General features: G+C 45.8%; 1 protein-coding gene across 1 annotated transcript in view; it reads left to right on the forward strand.

Moving 5' to 3' along the window:
* The window catches only part of KIF26B (kinesin family member 26B), a 448,213-nt gene that overhangs the window by 166,205 nt on the left and 261,226 nt on the right, over positions 1 to 20,782 (forward strand). The window contains exon 3 of the mRNA XM_055323943.1: positions 4,798 to 5,334. Coding sequence (XP_055179918.1) covers positions 4,798 to 5,334 — 537 coding nt within the window. The remainder of the gene's footprint in view (positions 1 to 4,797; positions 5,335 to 20,782) is intronic.

A 20,782-nucleotide genomic window follows, 5' to 3' on the forward strand; every position in this document is an offset into this window, starting at 1 on the left:
GTTTTAGCCAGGTAGAACAAATATGGCTGGAAAACTCTAATAACGTTAGATTTGGAGGGATTTGTTTCATGACAATTATATAATAGGTGATTAGCTCACTTAGACAAAATAAACAGAAGATGGACCCAGACCAACTTTGTTACTTTGTTGTTCTTGCCTTGCTTATTTTCATTCATGTATTTGTCCAGCCCCTACTATAGATGTAGTAGGCCCTGTTGTAGACACAGGGGGAAGTGACAGTGTTCTAGACATGGGATGGAAAGAGAATATTTCCTCTTGGGGAGCTCATGGCTAGCAGAGAAAGAATTCTACAAATAGAAACCACAGAAGTAAGATCACTCCTAGAAGGTAGGTATGGGAAAGGAGGGATAATGGCACCATTGGATCTGCATTTTAGTAAAATTGTTTTTGAGGGAAGCAGGTTTGACATCAAGGCTAAAATCAGGGAGACTGTGGTGATGTGAGAAATGCTAACAGCTTTATCATGGCAGTGGGCATGGAGCAGAGGGATGGGCAAGAGCTTTCAAAAAGTACTATTGACCTTTGGTGGACTGGAGGGGAAAGGAGGAGACAAGGAAAGTTCTAGGCTTTTAGCCTGGGCGCCAGAATGGATAAGGATACTATTTAATCTCTGTTAGTGACTATTGAAATAAGAATGGATTTAGGGGCAAATAAAATTCATTTTGAATTGTCAATGTGAAGAGTACTTACCTGGGAGATGTTTTCCAGGGTGGTGTGAGATACAAGGCTCAGAATTCAGAAGAAAGACCAACAGGGACAGGGAGAGAGAAATCCCAGTCACCGGGGTATAGATGGCCCTTGAAGCTATGGGTTTGCATGCCATTGCCTGGGAAAGAGAGATTTCATCATAATTTGTTAGATTAGTTGGCCAGAAGATTGGGGGAGGATATCAACCTAAAGAGAGTCACTAGTCTCAGAGATGCTTAGGGGACTTAGCAGGACTGCCCTTTTCCCAAAATGCTCCTAGAAGAAGAGCTGTAAAGGGATTGGGAAAGCATCTTAGAGAATTTTCTGTTTTACTTTCTAGCACCTGCCAATGGAGCAGATAAGGTGTCTGACCATGAGCTTCCCTTTTCCCTCACCCTATTTCTAAGGAACATTACCAGATCCCTAAAAGTTTCCTCATCATGGCAGATGTGGAGGAAAAATAATTTTACTACTAGTTTTGAGAGGGAAGAATGTTTGGGGCACAGAACACTCAAACTTACAGGATGAGGTTGAAAATGTTGCCCAAGACCAATAACCCATTTTCATATATAAGTGAAAACTAGGACTTCAAAGATTTTATTTGTTTATTCATGAGAGACACACACACAGAGGCAGAGACACAGGCAGAGGGAGAAACAGCCTCCCCACAGGGAGCCCGATGTGGGACTTGATCCCAGGACCCCAGGATCATGCCCTGAGCCGAAGGCAGACGCTCAACCACTGAGCCACCCAGGTGTCCCCAAAAACTAGGACTTTAAAGATAGAGATTCAGCTTGTACTGGATTCCCACTGTGCCCATGTGATCATTTCTGGAGGTCCCATAATGAACCAGGACTGGACCCGAGGAACATCCCTGGAGCCCATGAGCAAGGCAGCAAGCCAGACTGTGTGCTTATTTCATTTCTTCCTTGAGTCTAGGTTTCTTATGGTGGCCGCTGGCCTGGAGGATGCTCCCCTGGTCTGGCTCTTGGGACCTTTGTGTGTCTGTGAGCCATCCATGGTTCTGAAGCCTCCTTTTCTGTCTTCCTGTCGAGGCCTCCCCTCCCCTGAAGCGGCATCGTCTTTATTCCAGCACTCACAGAAAGCGGTGTCTGTTGACCATCCCTCTTTGAAGTTTCGAGTTGTGCTAAAATATTTATAATGTATGGACAAACACTTGAAACAGGCTTTCATTTCCACAAGCTGCATCTCTTGACTTACTGAGGCCTAGGAACACACAGAGGGTTTCAGATCAAGGGCTGCTTAATTTAGGGAATACCTCTGACACCAGCCAGCGATTGCATAGTCATTAATGAATCAGTGCCAGCTTTCCTCTGGATGAGAGCACAGCAGCTCTTTGCTACTTCCTGGCATCTGTGGCCGTGTTCATGGTAATGCCGGAGAGCCCCACTTCAGGGCTCATAGATGACTTCGCTGGTGCCTTGGGAACCAGGAGGGGAGCGCTGAAGTCCATGTGTCCTCCCAGTGTGTGTTTATTGGTCCTGACTGGTGGTATTGGCAAAGGGACATAGGATCCAGAAGAAGACCATCCGGATGGTCTTGGAACCATCCCAAGAAGGTCCTTGGGACTGTGAACTCGCAGAAGACAGGAGTTGTTTTCATGCATCCTTAAGTCCTCAGCCTGGTGCAGGGCTTGGCCAAGTCCTGCCATTTCTGTCTGTGGATGGGTCCCTTTACCCAGCTGCAGATGTCAAGTTAAATCCAGGTTCTCTAAGGATCTAAAATAAACTGTGATGGGTGAATGGGACCAATCTTATCACTGCCTCCTCACTGTGACACTTCTTCCTGATGGTTGAGTTAACACAAATATTCTAAATCAACACTTCATTTGCAGTGTCTTGAAACCAAATAGCTTGCTGCCTTGAAAGCATAAGCCGTGGCCTGTGGATTGACTTTGAATGCCAGTCTCTGATTTCTTACACTGTCTCCAATTATGTAGTAGAATGTGGGAATAAATAAATGACCTTTGAAACAATTAAAGGATAAGGTACGGTGTGGTCATTAAAATCACATTTTGGGGGTGCCTGGGTGGCTCAGTAGTTGAGCATTTGCCTTCAGCTCAGGTCGTGATCCTGGGGCCTCAGGGATGGAGTCCTGCAATGGGGTCCCTGCAGGGAGCCTGCTTCTTCCTTTGCCTATGTCTCTACCTCTGTCTGTGTGTTTCTCATGAATGGATAAATAAAATCTTTTTAAAAAAATCACATTTTCAAATGACATTTATCAATAAGGGAAAGTTCTCATGTAATATGAAAAAGCAAGAAACTGTAACTTGGCACATATGGAGGCGCAAATAAATTTATTTTGAATAAATGAACATTTCCTTGATGGATAAGGTGGAAACTTTATAGGTCTGTACGAAAAATATGAGTCTGTTGATGAATATGACTCTTTGGATCTGGAAATCATGGACTAGTGGTGGAGAAGTCTGGGTGCAGTCCAAACTTTTAACTTTTTTGGAGCTCAGTTTCCTTATCTGAAAACCAAAGTGACAGTCTGCTTGAGCTTGGTCCCTGAGGGGCCCGTCTGCCAGTTTGGGTCCCACATGCTCTGAGTTGTGACAGGACTCTGAACAAAGCAGCTGTCATCGAGAAGGATGCCACAAGGCAGGTCTCATATGGTTCGCATCGCTTTGTTGACCACACTTGATCGACCTTGACCTCCTATTATTTCCCATAATTTTATATGACTGTCTTGAGTTTCTGCCTCATGAGCCACTCCTTGCTCCTGCTGCTGTGTAAAGAGACCTCTTGATTAATTAATCAATTAATCAGTGCATGCTGAGGAGCTATTCAGGGTAGTTAAACAGGGAAAAACAAAATGCTACAGCCGGTAGTCAAGATGGATCATAATTAAGAACAGCCCTCCCACCGCTGATCTTCCTGCCCACCCTGGCTGCCCCACGCTGCCTCTTTCACCCACAGTTCATCAAACCCTCTTCAGTCCTGAGGAGCTTCCGCCCCATAAAAGGGTGAGTGACTTATTCTGACAATAAGTTTCAGAAGGGCAGATTTTCTTCTAATGTCCTAGAGGAAAACAAGCCTAGAGATTAACCTCACCAATCATTGCAAAAATGTTGGATCTCAGAAGTTTGATCCAGCCCCTAAGATGGCATATGGCTCTGTCCGTATATGTAGGACCACTCTCTTCTCTCAATTTCTCTACAACCAGCGTCATGGAGCTAGAAGGACCTTACAACAAGGAGCAGGCATGGCCTTGTGTGACAGATGAGGGGCTCAGTGAGGCTAAGGAGCTCATCCAGGGTCACACAGCTAATTAGTAGCAGAACTGGAACTAGAACCTGAATGATCTGATAACTGGTTAACACTCGTGGTGCTTAGTTCTCTGTGAAGTCCTATTTTCCTATAAAAATCACATAAATGAAAGAAATCATCCTCATTAAATAAGTTTCTGATATCTTTTAGATAAGGATTTCTAAGGGCACCTGAGTGGCTCAGTGGTTGAGCATCTGCCTTTGGCTCATGTCGTGATCTGGGTCCTGAGATCGAGTCCCACATCGGGCTCCCCACAGGGAGCCTGCTTCTCCCTCTAGGTCTCTGCCTTTCTGTCTGTGTCTCTCATGAATAAATAAATAAAACCTAAAAAAACCAAGAATCTCCATCAATTATCAGTGTCCCATGGGTCACAGGGAACCAGAGGACCACATGCACTGGTCAGAATGACCGCATTTGCCCCTTCTGCCTGCACAGACATTTGTGTCTCCTTAGCAAATACCTTGGGGAGATACAGCCATGGTGGTAGTTCTTTAGTGGATACAAGAAGACTCTGGAATGTTCGTATTGGATGATCCTGGTGCGGGGGATGCTTAGAAATCTTTTTTAAAGATTATTCCTTCATGTCTCCCCCATAATAATCTTAGGTTCATCGAATGCACTTGTCTGCTAGAGGCTGTACTGACCGCCTGGCTGCTCATTTCTGTTGGATGTCTAGCAGACAAACACTTGGTACATCCAGGGGTTAACTCATAAGCCAGACACCTGAATTGCACTTACCAGCCTTGAGTTATAGGCTCTCCTATTTTTTTTTTTCTTTTGCTTGTGTGTTCTCTAGGACCCTGCTGTCTCGGCTGTGATTCATGACAAGCTCCAGGTCCCCAACACCATTCGGAAAGCATGGAATGACAAGGACAACCGCTGTGATATTTGTGCCACACACCTGAACCAGCTGAAGCAGGAGGCCATCCAGATGGTGTTAACCTTGGAACAGGCGGCTGGCAGCGAGCATTACGATGGCTCCCCTGGCTCACCCCCACCACTCTCCAACATCCCCACCTTGGTGGGGTCCCGGCATGTGGGTGGGCTCCAGCAGCCCAGGGATTGGGCCTTTGTGCCTGCCTCCTATGCCTCCTCCAACTATACAGCTTTCGTCACCAACAAGCATAGCAGCAAACCCAACAGCCTTGGGGTTAGCAGTGGGGCAGAGAAGAAGAGTGGGTCCCCAACCCACCAGGCCAAGGTCAGCCTCCAGATGGCCACCAGTCCCAGCAATGGGAACATCCTCAACTCGGTGGCCATCCAGGCTCACCAGTACCTGGACGGCACCTGGTCCCTGTCGAGAACCAACGGTGTCACCCTGTACCCGTACCAGGTAAGTAGCCTCTGGACAAGTTAGATTAAGTTTGGTTGGAGTCTAAGCAGAGACATGGGCAGCACTTCCTGCCTTGGCTCTTTTCTTTTGAGGAACTCCCCAACCCAGAGCCTGATGTTTCCATGTGGCCCCACTGGCCATTCCTAAATAAAGGTAAAATATCCAGAGGGCTGATGATCTACAGTAGCACTCTGCTTCCACTGCTCAGTCCTTCTAAAAGAAGTGTGGACCCCCTTCCTAATCTCTCCTGCCCTGAGGACCTTAACCCTTTTCTATTTGCAACTCACTTTAAATATGGTTGGAATGAGGTTGCCAAAAGTGTCTTCTAAAGAAATAAGAGAGAAGGTCCTAAATCTTCCAAGGAATCAAAAAACAATGGTCTTAATTTTTCTTGGGCGAATGTTCCATTAGATGAGAGTTGGGTTTAACAAATGTGTCTGTGTCCCCTGCATCAGTCACGTGGGAAGCAGCAGAAAGCATTGACAGTTGCTGTGGAATAGAGAGGTGGCCATGGTCATAGAGTGTATCAGAGAGGCTAACTGGTATAACAAATGATCTCAGGGTATTTTTTACTCATGGCCCTGCTGTATTGGGTGTTTGGTGCATGGCCTTCCACTTGCCTCCAAGTCACCTTGGGGCATGGAATCTGCCACCAGACCTCACACAAACAGCCAAGAAATGAGGGAAGAGAGAGATTGTGGAGAACCTCATGGTGGGGGGGCCCATCATGGAAGGGGCATAGGTAACTTCCTTCCAGATTCCAGTGGTGAGAGTCTAGGCATTTGACCTCAGCTTCATGCAGGGGAGGCTGGGAAAGTCAATCTGTCCATGTGTCCAGAAGAAAAAGGAAGCAAGTTCAGTGAACACAGCATAGTTTTCATTACATGGGGCAAAGATATGGGGAAACATAAAATGAATTAAGTGTGGCTGATCTACTTCCTACTGACTTTTTCTTGAGTGTAGATGGCTTCCCTGATATCTGGAAGGAAAGTGGGGAGCATGGATCCTTATCTGAAGTTAGCATTCTTGGATTGCCCAGCTTCCACTTACTGGGTGCTTTGGAGTTTACAAAATAATAGTGTGCATCTTTTTATTTCATCTCCCAGTAGGCCTGTGAGCAGGCAGGACAGATGTTAGATCTTCCTCTTATAGATGGAGAAATCAAAGGACTTGTGCCACACAGTGGGTGACAGAGCCAGGGCCCCTGCTCCCTCCCACGGCTGCTTCAGTACCCTGGAGCCATCTACTATCAACATCTTTCCCAGATCCGGCTCCTTTCAGGCACAGCACACCAAAGAAAACCATTGCTATATTGACCTACAGGGGCTTACCTGCCATTTTACTTTTGGCTGGAATGTTCTGGTTCGTGAACATAAATCTGATGACCAGTCAGTGGCACCCTGGACAGGGCTTTGTAGTCTAATGCTTGAGGGTAACCATCCAGGGCCTGAACACAATTGCCTGTTTCCCTTGCTGAATCACATGCCTTTTCTGTTTGAGATTTTGAATATATTATTTTGAAAACTATAAAAAGTATTATGTTTACTGTAAAATAACACACAAAATATACAAAAAAGTATAAATAAGACTTTAAAAACCAGCATCACTCGGAAATAGACTATGGAGCAGTCGGGTGTATGTCCTCTGGTATTTTATACGAACACAATTTATGAAATTGTGATGAGGTTTAATCCTGTCATCTGCTTTTCGCCTAATATACTGGGTACATTTTCCCCATGCCATTATATATGTTTCTAAAATATGACCCTCAATGGTAGCCTAATGCACCATTATATAAATATGATCCATTATAGGACTATGGCCTAATTTATATAACCAAGCACCAATTACTAGAGTTTAGGTTTTCGCTACTATAAATAAAATGCTCCAGTGCACATTCTTCTACCCAGGTCGTATTTTCAACACATCCTGGGTTGTGCGAGCCACATACTCATGTTACACAGACAACTCATGTTTCGCCTTCCTGGGCCCCAAAGCACTTATAACATATATCAGGTGCTAGTTGGACTACTCAGCTGCTATACAGCACTAATGAGCAGGGACAGAAGGACTTGGAACTGGTGTTTTTGTATAGAATAGTCGAAGTGTTAGCAAAGTTTGTTTGGGCGAGGGGGGTGGCATGGAGGGTGGGGAAGGTGCTGCTTGAGAGCAAATTGAAGGATGATGGGTGCATCTGTTTTTTTTGTGCTGTGATTCTTTCTGCTCCTCCTCGTCTTTGATGAGAAGAAGCTCCTGTACAATAACAAATGTTTTGGAAGCTCTAACCAAGTGCCAGACACTCTGCTGGGTGGCCAGGGGCTCCTGCCTTGGGTTGGAGAGGCAGCTTCAGGTCCTGTGGCCCCGGGGATGAGGCAGGTGAACCACTCAGTATAAGCCAGTGAGGTGAATGCAGAGGTGGTGAGAGATGCCCAGCTTGCTCTGAGAGCACACGGAAGGGCTTTCAGTCCAGCCTGTGGGCAAGCAGGGGCGGATGTGGTCTAAAGATGATTCACCCAAGCCATAGACTTGAGATTTTCCTGGGTAAATTTGATTCCTCCTCTCCAGCTCCAGAACAGACTAATTCATGCCTTTCCCCCTGATTGATAAAGGGATCAAAGGGAATCTGTCTGGGATAAAGAGATTTGGTGCCCGGCTGTGGATCAGCATCCCTGTGTTGTGACTGTGTCATCCTGATGCCCTGGGCTGGGTGATCTGGGTCTGGCCAGACTGAATGTCTCCCGTTATGGACATCTCCCTGCAATAAATATTCCGCAGCTCACAGTCTAGCCAGCTCAGCAGAGATGGTTGATTGCACTGAAAGCTGACCTCACTTTTGCTGCCCACCCACACTTCTACTTTTCTCCTCACCAAGCAGATAGTCCTTTGGACTAGTGCCAGAGCTGTTCCCTGGGCAGAGAAGCATCTAGGATCCAGGCTTTGTTGCTGCTGGGAGTTCTGCTCCACACACAAAGACCTGGGGCCTGCAGAAACAAGGCAGGAAGAGGACGCTGCCCTTCTATCATTTCAGTGCAGGGAGGATGACAGAGATGAGGACAGGCTTTCCAACACTGACAGGATCAAACCTTCACAGAGGTTAGACAGAGGTCCCTCAGATTCCTCAAGCCCTCTGTTATCTATAATCGTCAAAAAACAATCTTAAAACAATCTTCAATTGTCTTTCACAGAAGGGCTTGTGGACAGTTAACGCAATCCATATACATATGTGGGAAGGAGAAAATGCTCCAGAACCTTCTTTGAGCCACACAGGTTCAGACTTGGAAAAGACATGGCTGAGTTAGTTCCTGGTAGTCAACCACAGATTAACTTCATCATTTTGCATGGCAGCTGCTTTTGCCTGATTTCTATTCATTATCATAAATAACTGCAGGAAAGGCATAAAACACTCAGAATCAATAGAATGTTCAGATTCCAATCCAGAATTGTGGAATCCAGTTCTATAGACTGGTTGCTGTCTTTTGTATTATGGTGGGAGATTCGGAGACTGTCTCACCAGGGGTTAAGTCGATGACTCCAACACTTGTTAAACTTCAGTCTAGGGATGCCTGGGTGGTTCAGCGGTTGAGCATCTGCCTTTGACTCAGAGCCTGATCCCAGGGTCTGAGATCGAGTCCTACATCAGGCTCCTGGAGAGAGCCTGCTTCTCCCTCTGCCTATATCTCTGCCTCTCTCTCTCTCTTTGTCTCTCTCTCTCTGTCTCTCATGAATGAATAAATAAAATCTTTTAAAAAAATAAACAAAAAACTTCAGTTTAGTAGCTTGACATCTTATTTCCTCACCAATGGAACTCCTACCTTGTAAGGTTGTTGGATGACAGAATTAAGAAAAATATGAAAATAATTTAAAAACTATAAGGCAGGTATACCAGTATTTTTTTTAATTTTTTATTTATTTATTTATGATAGTCACAGAGAGAGAGAGAGAGAGAGAGAGGCAGAGACATAGGCAGAGGGAGAAGCAGGCCCCATGCACTGGGAGCCCGATGTGGGATTCGATCCCGGGTCTCCAGGATCGCGCCCTGGGCCAAAGGCAGGCGCCAAACCGCTGTGCCACCCAGGGATCCCAGGGATACCAGTATTAATGATCTCTTCTAATATCCTCCTTTGCCAAAAGAGAAGCCCAAGGCTAAAATATATGAAATTCTTTGTTCAGAGTTTGAGCTCTTTTGCTAGATTACAGACTCCTTGAGAACACAGATGCCTTTTATGCTTATGTCCCTCACAGCAGCTAACATGTGCAAAGTGGCTGCTCCTTAGAGAAAATGTCAGTCTCAGGGGAACATGATAAAGGTGTTTATCATGACTAGCCCTAGGTTCAGGAAACAATTCTGGGCCAAAAGACCTATCCAGACCCCAAGACTTTTGGTGGAAACCACTAGTGAATTGGCACCAAGCATATATCTAACCAGAAGTATCTTCATGATTCTCAATAAATTCTTAGATGCAGCGCAAAGAATCCAGGTGGCATTTGATCCACACTCGACGTAGGTGCATTCGAAGGGCTAGAAGAACTTTATTTCACAGTGTTTCGATAAGGTGAACATGTCAAGCAAATTTAAGATAATGTTAGATTAATACAGAAGTAATAAATCCATAGCGGGATTTATCATTAACAGGACGAAGTATTCGACCTGTATTCCTTAAGTTAAAGGAAAATGCCTTTGGTAAAAATCTTCCTGCTTTCTCAAAAAAGCATCAGTTGGAATCAATGTCAGACAATGGTAGACTGAACTCTGGCTGAAGTCCATGTGGGATTATCTCTATTATATCTTTAGAAATCAGTTGTGCCCCGTAAGCGCAGGCATTATTGGAGTCTACGTTTTAGGTCATGGGAAAGAGGACTGCAACAGTGGCATCAGTCTGAATCGGGTCAAGGTTGGCTAAGCGGTAAGGCCACCACAGTACCTCTGCTTGCTCTTCAGAGGGTAGAATCTTTGGGAAGATGTGATGCTGACCCTTTTCCCCCCCTTTTCCTTTTATTTTATTTTTTTTAAGATTTTATTTATTTGTTAGAGAGAGAACACGAGCAGGGGGAGGGGCTGAGGGAAAAGCAGACTCCCCTCTGAGCAGGGAGCCCCACACAGGGCTCCATCCCAGGACCCAGGGACCATGACCTGAGCCAAAGGCAGATGCTTCACCGGCTGAGCCACCCAGGCACCCTGGTGCTGGCCCTTTTTATGGAGGACTTCTAAGTGCCACTGCAAGAGGAAGGCAAGATTCTGCTCACTAACGCCCCAGGACTTGGAGGCTTTACTTAGGATGCATGCATGGAAACCAGGAGCACATGTTCTAGTGTAGCTGAGTCTGGGGGGGAGGTGTACATGTGCTCCTTCCTGCTGAACTACTTTGCAGGCAGGAGCCAGGGGCAGGTGTTGGTAGCCAGTCAGGAGCAGAGGATTCTCATTCATGTTCTTTACTCGGCCATTTGTCCCCTGAAATATGCACAGTGCCCTTCTTGGGCCAGCCCTGGTGTCCGTTTGCTGCCCATTTGCTGCCCATTTGCTGCTACTTTTGCCCAGCCAGGGCAATAGCACGAGATGTCATCATTTGACAAATTGTGACATCAAAACAATTCTTTTTTAACATGGTAGGGTTTTTTTTTTCCACCTATTTATAGATGGTCAGAGGAGTACTATTTATCTTTATGCTTTCTGACAAACTGTGAACACAGAAAAGGAAGTACTTTGTATACTCAGTCACGGACAGGACGTTTCTGAAGGATATGTGCTCAGGCTGAAATTCTAAGGTCTTCATAACTTATAGATAAGGGCAGGGCCATGCTCTGAAGCGAACATCCAACCCAGCAGGAAATTTCAAAAATACTCTTTTATTTGGTGTGGTAGGCTGAATACAGGACCCTCAAAGATGTTCACATCCTAATACCTGGAAAGGAAGCCTGAGGATATATTTCCTTACATAGTAAAAGGGGTTTGGCAGATATGATTGAGTTGAGGATTTGGGGAGGAAATCACTCTGGATTATCTGGATGGGTCCAATGTTATGGCAAAGGTCCTTGTAAGAAGGAGGCAGGAAGATAAGAGTCAGAGGCAATTTAGGGACAGAAGCAGAGGTCAGAGAGGAAAGAAGATCCCACTGTCGGCTTTGGAGGTGGAGGAAGGGGCTGCAAGCCACAGAGGGAAGCCAGCCTCTAATAGGTAGAAAAGTCAAGGAATCACACTCTCTGCTGGAGCTTCCAGAAGGAACCAGCCCCACAGACCCACTGTAGATGTCTGACCTCCAGAACTTTAGAGCATAGAAAAGAAGGAATAAATTTGTATTGCTTGGAGCTGCTAAATTTGTGGTAATTTGCTTCAGCTGCAGTTGGAAACAAATACACCCAGTAAGTGTTTGGTAGCTGAAAAGTGTGGTTAGAAGCTAAGTGAGACAAGGAGCTGCTATAGAATCCTGCAGTAGTGCCAAGGACATGAGCTTCTCATCCCACACAACAATGTTACCCCGTGGGTCAGATAGTACATTAGCATGTCTGATTGTTTCATTTGTGCACCTCCGCAAAATGAGGTTACTCCCACCGCATGGTTGACTTTCAGGGGTCTCTGATTCCCCTATTGTTGGAGCTCATGATAACAAGCACACACACCACAGAGACTGGCCAGGGGCCGCTGTGATCACCACCATGTGGGTCTTGCATGCTATTAGAGCTGCAGCAAACATCCCAAGCCTGGGGGTGGGAAGGGGTGCGGGAGGGGGCTCATGAGGGGGCTCATACGGGACCTATGGCCAGGTAACTCTGGGTAACAGAACTGCCCAGTTGCAATTCTCAACCTCATGCAGTGTTTTGAGAATCAGATACTTTGAAAAGCCCTTGGAAAATCGTAGGCAGGAAGTGTTAGTTGTTATACTCTTGATGTTTGGTAGGCAAAGACAGACAGCCATTGGAGCTTTTGGGGCAGGGGAGGGAAAAAGTTTCCTTGCTGGACGGCGGGAATGTTTACCCTTGGCCACACATTAGGATCATTTGAGAGCTGTAAAAAAACAAAAAAAAAAAAAAACAAAAAAACACCAATGCCTGAGCCACACCCCAGACCAGAATCAAACTGGAATGAGAAAATCTGGGATTGGGCCCTAGGCCTAGGTTTGAACTGCCAGAGTCAAGCATCACAGCTGGAAAGAGCAGTTAATCTGGCTGTGGGAACAATGAAGGTGGTAGGCGGATGGTAGTTTGATAATAGACAGATAGTGTATCAGTTTCCTAAAGCCGCCAGAACAAATGACCACAAACAAGGTGGCTCCAAACAACAAAATTGTATTCTCTCATAGTTTTGGAGGCTGGAAGTCCCAGACCAAGGTGGGACAGTGCTGCTTCTGAAGACTCTAGGGAGGAATCCTTCCTTTCCTCTTCCAACATCCCAGTGGCTGTAGGAGCCCCTTGCCTTGTGGCTGCTTCCTCTAGTCTCTGCCTTTCCAAGGACTTCTCCTCTGGGGTCTCTCTGTGTTCTCTCCTCTTATTATAAGGACTCCAGCCATCAGATTAAGGGCCCACCGTAATCCAGTACGGCCTCATTTCAATCCTTAACTAGTTACTTCCACAAAGACCCAATTCCAAGTAAAGGCACAGATCCTGAGATCTGAGTGAATTTGGGGGAGGGGCCACCATTCCAACCACTGCAGACAGACGGTAGATGGTAGGAGGATGGATGAAAGGTAAAGACAGGGCTGAGAGATGTGGGGTGCCATGTCCTTTTACGGCTGAGTCACTGCGGAAAAGGGAGCAGGTGCACATTTTACAGCAAACAGCAGTGAAGTAGTCTTGTTCATGTCCTTCATTTGGAGAGACGTAAAGGGGAGGGGGAAAGATACAAAGGGTGAAAAACAAAGAGAGGCAGGAGCACCTGGGTGGCTTAGTGGGTTGATGCTCTTTCAGCTCAGGTCATGATCTCAGGGTCATGAGATTGAGCCTTGGGTCGGGCTCTGCACTCAGTGTGGTGTCTGCTTGAGATTTTCTCTCTCCTTCTCCCTCTGCCTCCCCTCACCCCACTGCTCACTCTAAACAAATAAATAAATAAAATCTTTTTAAAAAGAACAGCCAAGAGAGGCAGGGAGGTGTACCCAGAGAAAGACACCCTTATGCAGATGGAAGGGAACACCTCATGAGCTGGGGAAAAGAGAAAACTACTCATAGAGACAAAGTTGAGTGGCCAACGTACAGACATAGGCTTTCTATGGAATAAGCACCTCATTTGAGCTTATGAAATAGTTTCAGGGTCTGTTTGCACCATCCCAGCCACGGATGCATTTCTGGGACCGCTTCCCTGGGGGAAGGTCAGATTCAGTTGAGGACCTCATCTGAGCAGTGCCCGAGGGCTTCCAGTCCTTTTCTACAGACTGAGCTGGGGATTTGGGTTCAATTGGTAGGATGGTCTGTATTTTTTTTCTTTAGAAATATTTCTGGCTCAGTGGTTGAGTGTTTGCCTTTGGCTCAGGTTGTGATCCCAGGACCCTGAAATCAAGTCCCACGTTGGGCTCCCCATAGGGAGCCTGCTTCTCCTTCCTATGTCTCTGCCTCTCTCTGTGTGTCTGTCGTGAATAAATAAATAATATCTTGAAAAAGAGAGAAATATTTCTGGGCTCCAGAAGGAAGCCAGAAATGTGGGTAAGGTGCTGTGCCTTGAAAAGAGGGTTTGTAAGTCACGCCTCCATTTACCAGGCAGGTGGCAAGAGAGGTGGTTGGCATGGGGACGATGCTCTCTCAAGCTTGGGGACTGACTTTCCTCCCTCCGGCTCTCCTGGGCTGGGCTTGGGTGGAGGGCACAGCTGAGAATCGTGGTCAGAGAGAAGATTCTCTGGACGTAGGCTCCCTTTCACAGTTCTCTTTTGATTGATTGATTATTTAATATATATTTTTTATTAGAGTTCAATTCGCCAGTATATAGCATATCATCCAGGTCAGGTGCCCCCCTCAGTGCCCATCACCCAGTCACCCCATCCCCCCGCCCTCCTCCCTTCCCACTACCCCTCGTTCGTTTCCCAGAGTTAGGAGTCTCTCATGTTCCATCACCCTCACTGATATTTCCCACTCATTTTCTCTCCTTTCCCCTTTATGCCCTTTCACTATTTTTTATATTCCCTGAATGAATGAGACCATATAATGTTTGTCCTTCTCCAATTGACTCTTTTGTTTTAAATAGCTTCCCACATCCTCCCTCTTTGGGACCAGCCTCCCTAGCCCTGATTTCCTTAGGCAGCATATTTGCTTTTTTTATGGGGCCGAGGAAGAAAACTAGAATACCTACTGGCCATAGTGAAATGGTCAAAGGGGTAACGACAGCCACCGCCTTTTTTTTTTCTTTTTTAATGACAAAGTAAACAGAATTTTTTGGGAAAGTCTGGGGCTGATACTTATCAATGATTTTATCCAAGTCTCAAACAATGAGGCACTAGATGTTGGGTCACGCTAGATTTGCTGCTTATGCACCAGAAGTAAAAGCCCAGTGTCCTTGCTGACTGTGTGGGGTGACCTCTAGCTCGCGGGCTTCCTGGCTGTCACGTGTCTCTGTGTTTTGTCCTCTGCAAAGCACACAGTTGCAGAGCTACTACGGGCACTATAAGGGATGATGGACCAAGTCTGACACATGGTGGCCCCTCCGTTCAGTGACCTGAAGCCAGCTCAGGCTCAAGACTCAACACTGAATGGAACTAGAGTGTGCTTTACCATCATAAGAACCAGTGGTAGATGAGAAAACAAGACCCAGACCATACAGTAAATATAAAACACCTTAAAGAAATGGTACTCACCAGCTCAGAACATCAGCCATCTCCTACCACACCCCAACTCTCCATATGGGCACCACAGCGGACACGAGGTCAGATTCTAAGTAGAATCTCCTCCCACCATGAGGAAATAAATTGGTAAAATATTGAAAGGCCCCTGGGCCAATTTTCTTCTTTTGAAGACCTTTATAAGGGAGGAGAGCAGGCCATATATAGGCTCAGATCATTTAAAATTCTACAGAGTAATAGGTAGTATTTAGAATAATCAAAAAGGGTAAAACTTCATTTATTTTGGAGTTAATTTGAAATCTTGAGTGATTTAGGCCTAGGTCATGATTCTTACTGAGCACTTTTTTTTTTTTTTTTTTTTTTGGATGTAAGGGAAGAAGGTGATGTACGATTCTTCCTTGGTTTCTTTTTTTTTTTTAATTTATTTATTTATGATAGTCAGAGAGAGAGAGAGAGAGAGAGAGAGAGAGAGGCAGAGACACAGGCAGAGGGAGAAGCAGGCTCCATGCACCGGGAACCCGACATGGGACTCGATCCCGGGTCTCCAGGATCACGCCCTGAGCCAAAGGCAGGCGCCAAACCGCTGCGCCACCCAGGGATCCCCTTACTGAGCACTTTGAAACAGAGTACTCAGGTCTTTCATTCTTGCTATTAATTTATTTAAAATTTTTATTTATTTATTAGAGAGCATGCACAAGCAGGTAGAATGGCAGAGGGAAAGAAAGAAGCAGGCTCCCTGCTCGGAAGGGAGTCCGACTCAGAGCTCCATCCCAGGACCCCAGGACCATCTGAGCCAGTCAGATGCTTAACTGGCTGAGCCACCCAGGTGCCCCACATTCTTGCTATTTATAGATCTGCGGGAACATACAATTGTAATACAGATGGTTGCTTATTATTTATTTATCTCTTTATTTATAAAATATGAGTCTTTTATAATTATTATATAATTTGGAATCTTCAATAAATTGGAAAATTGCAGTCTCCTCCTTACCCACCCCACCCCAGGCACACACCTAATTGCTTTCAAATTGAGATTTGACTGTGCTGTCTTTAGCGTGACAAATTAGCGTCCCTCGATCTTATGGAGGTATTTGTGGGGATTAGTTAATGAGTCATATATTTCATGTGTCTAAGTCATTCCCAGGGAGTAATTTAGGTGTTTAGGACACATATTAGCCACCATTTTTAGGACTCTGGAGACCATTTAGTGCATTACTGCCAGACTAGTGGCCTCAAAGGGTTAAAACGTCCCTTCAGCAGCTTATCTGGGACCCTCGGGAGAAAAAAGGTGTCATTTGAGAAGCAAACCCACGTCTACATTCAAGGCTGTGACCACTTTTCTAATTGCATGATGAATCTGAACCAATCTGACGGTGACAGTTTCCATCACCTTAGCAGTGCTGGAGTCCTTGGTCCCCGTGGATTGGGGACTGTACCAGTGGGAAGATGGAGCCCATTACTCTGTTCATGACATGCTTCCTTTTTATGAAAGCAAACAGACCTCTGATACCAATGGAAGCAGGACAGGCAGGTCGCCCCTGGGGAATTAGAGACGACAGACCGAAGCCCAGAAATGTCAAGTGACCTGCCCAAGGTCACACCACTAGGAAATGCCGGAGCTGGGATTCAAACACTGTTTCCTGCACACTTGTCCCCTGCCCCTCACCACCCTGCTTAAGGCAGGGGCCAGTTCCTCAGATTGCTCAGACACCCAGACTCCCTGAGGAGGGATACCCACAGCACACCCTACAAACACTGCTTTCAGACACTTTGGTGTTGCCAGGATTTCCAAGTCAGATCTCATGCTGTGCGGCTATGCCCAACTGTGTAGATCAATGCCCCCGTTCCATTTTCTCACTGGGAGGTGGGGAGGCTGGTGGGGGACAAAGCTTGAGAAAAAGATGGGCCACAAAAAAAGAACCCCAAACCCCAACCAAAAAAGGCTGTGTAAGCAATGCTGCCATCTAGTGAGGCGTACTTTGGCTTACCTAAGAGGTAGATACTCTCATCATAAATTAATTCCAAGATTAATAAAAGAAAATAGGGTCATTTCATTTCCTTATCAATAATGTCTTTGCAGAATAATATATGTTCAAATTCATTGTCCTAATACATATCCTTGCAAAAGGACCTGAATGGATCTCTAGTATAAATGGAACTCTGTTCTGGCCTCACAGAAAGAGCACTCTGATCAGCGTGTGAACTGCGCCTCACCTGCTTATGAGCTGAGTGACATTCTGACCGCACAAGATGTCGATAATCCGCTGCTTTTTAAAAAAGATTTTATTTATTAATTTGAGACAGAGAGAGAGAAAGCACAACCAGTGAGGGTCAGAGGAGAGAGAGAAACATATTCCCCACTGAGTAGGGAGCCCCATGTGGGACTCGATCCCAGAACCCTGAGATCATGACCTGAGACAAAGGCAGACACTTAACCGAATGAGCCAGCCATGTGACCATTGATATCTGTTTCTGGAGTGCCCATCTCTTCAGATTGTTTTGAGGATTAAGTTTATTCATCCTAAAATTTATGTTTGAGTTCTAAGCACTGGATTTAAATGAAATTTTATACACACACACACACACACACACACACACACACAGATTTGCAGAATGAGTTTGCATACTGAGAAATTCTACAATCCCAACATGAAGGGGCTACTTGTAGAGCATGGTTCTCTACCATCCCGCAGATGCATGGCGCATTGATGGGTGACATGCACACACCCAGCCCTGGAGGCATCCCTTCGTGGTACAGCTTGGTTTTGATAGTCTTCTCATGGTGAGTACCCTGAACACAGCCGTGTGCAGGGCTGTTTGGTAGCCTCACGATTCACTCAGGTCCATTGCAGCTGAGATTGTGTATTGCAGTTTTTGTTGAAAACCACCATGTTTTGTTTTCCTCTAAGGACAAATTATCCTTTTTTACCCAAATAGCCTTTTTGATAGGGTGCAGGTACGTGGGGAGATTGATAGCTACTATTGGGGGAGTGGCTCGTTCCCTCCAAACCCTGGTCAGAAAACCCTTGCTTAGTCACCGTGGATGAGACTGGCCATTTAGAAGCAGTGGCCAGGGACACTTGGGTGGCTCAGTGGTTGAGCATCTGCCTTTGGTTCAGATTGTGATCCTGGGGTCCTGGGATCGAGTCCCACATCAGTCTCCTGCATGGAGCCTGCTTCTCCCTCTGCCTATGTCTCTGCCTCTCTCTCTGTGTGTGTCTCTCATGAATAAATAAATAAAATTTTAAAACAAAACAAAAGAAGAAGCAGTGGCCACTTTGTGATCCTGTTAGGAAGTAAGAGAGGGACAAGGAGTTCTTGTCCACAACAAAGAGGAGAAAAGATGAATGGTGGCAGCTGACACTTTCTGGAAAAACCAAGGGACAAGAGATGCTGTCCTTTCATGAGTGTGGTTTAGAAGCTCTGTTGTCCTAGAAGGAGGCTGCAAACCCACGGGCCAAAGAGGCAGCAGGGGATGGAGGGGCAGTGTGCCCGGATGTTGAAACTTGCAGGAAGCCTTTCAGCCATGGCGATGGCATTGACTTTGGGAAGAGCGTGGAGAGAAGTGAATCTCTTCATTCCACTGCACTTCTGACCACCTACTCTGTGAGCTTGGACGGTTTATTGAGCATTTACTCAGTTATTTGTTAGAAGTAAGAAGTTTGGTAGATAGTATTTCTACAACTTCATAATGTAAAAAAAAAAAAAACTTCATAATGTAAGTTTTATGCTAACAGTAAACAGGAAGTTTTGGCTTATCTGACTGTGAGTATTCAGTGAGTCCCAGCCTCAAGATTGCTTGTATTTGGTTATCTCGAGCCCTCTTACTCTCCCACACACACTTTTTCTTTTTTTTTTTTTTAGATTGCGCAATCACCTCTAGAGAGTTCTAATGCCCAGTTATTTATCGTAAATTATTCAAATCTTACCCCTCATCTTACCCCTCTGTTGTGAATTGGTCACAGTTATTTGCATCTCTGAGGATGGGTGGGCAAAGGAAATAAAAGGACCTGTGATGATAACCAGTCAATTCCATCATTTATTAGCAGTTTATGCCAAAGATTTGGCAGAAAAGGCAGTGGGAATGAAAGTAGAGCAATTAACAAGAAACTCACTTATTGAAATGTTGCAAACCTTCGACCTACTCTAAGTGGCTGCTAACTTCCAACTATATAATAGGCTAAGTGGAAAACAAACCAATGCAGCCTTTGGGGTTAATTGGTGTAAATGTATTAATTACAAGAACTACTCATTAAATGTTTAATAAGGTATATACGTTGCTAACATAATATCTACCTAAACGTCATCCACTGGATGCACATATATTGTAAGCATATGCAGGCTAACAGCAGCAAGTATTTAAACTCTCTGGGGCACTTGTATATCATAGCACCCTGAGTCTACACACCTGCCAGGTATCCTCAGGAAGGCAATCTGGGGAAGGGTTTACAAGAAGATAGAAGGAGGAGCAGAGACATAAAGGCTCAGGATTGTCGTGGAATGGTGTGCTGGGAGCTGGAGGAGAGGCAGAGGATGTGGTGACACACGAGCAATGGGCAGAGCGTGGGCTTCACCCCCAGCTGTCATAGGCAAGGAAAAACCTACACAGACAGGACACAGGAGGAGAGTGGGACTGCGTGCTAACAGAGAAGTGGAGGTCATAGGTCTGGGAGCGGGGAGTGAGGGCTAGTGAGCAAAGGGCTTGGGGTGGGAGGGGTGGGAGATTCCACAGACATTTAGAATAATACCTGGAGGCTTTGAGGATTGGTAGGGTGCAGGATGACTGGGGATGACCCCTAGTCTATGTCGGTGGCCATGTGGGTGGTGAGCTGCTGGGCCCTCTGGTCCAGTGACAGCATTGGCCACAAGTCTGTGGTATAGAGGCGAGGTTGCATTGGGTGTTGGAGGTGGGGATGGATGAGGCTAGGCAAATAAGAGAAGCTAGAGATAGGCAATTAATTCTTCTGGGACATGGAAGGCTCTTCTGACTCTAGCTCAATGTCTTGTCCATTGGACCATCATGTCTTGCCAATACCTAGATATGAAAAGCAGTGTTGCTGTGTTACACCCACATGACTGTATAAAGTCATTCATGTACTCATCCCCTCAGCAAACGTTCTTTGAGCTGGGCATCATACTATTTCCTACAGATCACAAAGCACTGTGGTTGGGTAGGGTTTTGCCTATTAACAGGGTATCTTGGTGTAGAAAGTCAGTGTGGAATGATGGGCTGTTCCAACTGTGTCTCCTTCACCTGTGTTGATATGCGTGTGTGTGTGTGTGTGTGTGTGTGTGTTGGAGAAGGGAGGGCATCCAGTGGTATTCATTATGGAATAACTCTGGCACGGAGTAAGTCTGGTGCCCTTGGTGGTGGGTGAGACTATGACCTAGACGATGGTGCAGTGGGCTCAAGGGACCCCTGCTGCCCAGCTGGGCCGCAGCTCTGGAGGAGAACAGGGCTCTGGCCACCCACAGTGCAGAAGAATCTTGCCCCATTCCCCCACCTCATCCATAAACACTGCAAGGGTCATCAGGATCCCACTGACCTGGCTTCAGGACTTGTATTAGCATTGTTCCTCCTTTAAACAGCCTCCTTTTAAAGCCATCCATTGATAAGATAAGTGATGAATAACCTCATCACCTTCACCTGTGTTGCTCTCTGATCCAGGGAGGAGAAAAACAGTTCAGCTGAA

Source organism: Nyctereutes procyonoides, unplaced genomic scaffold, assembly GCF_905146905.1.
Source record: "Nyctereutes procyonoides isolate TBG_1078 unplaced genomic scaffold, NYPRO_anot_genome, whole genome shotgun sequence".
Classification (NCBI taxonomy): Eukaryota; Metazoa; Chordata; class Mammalia; order Carnivora; family Canidae; genus Nyctereutes; species Nyctereutes procyonoides.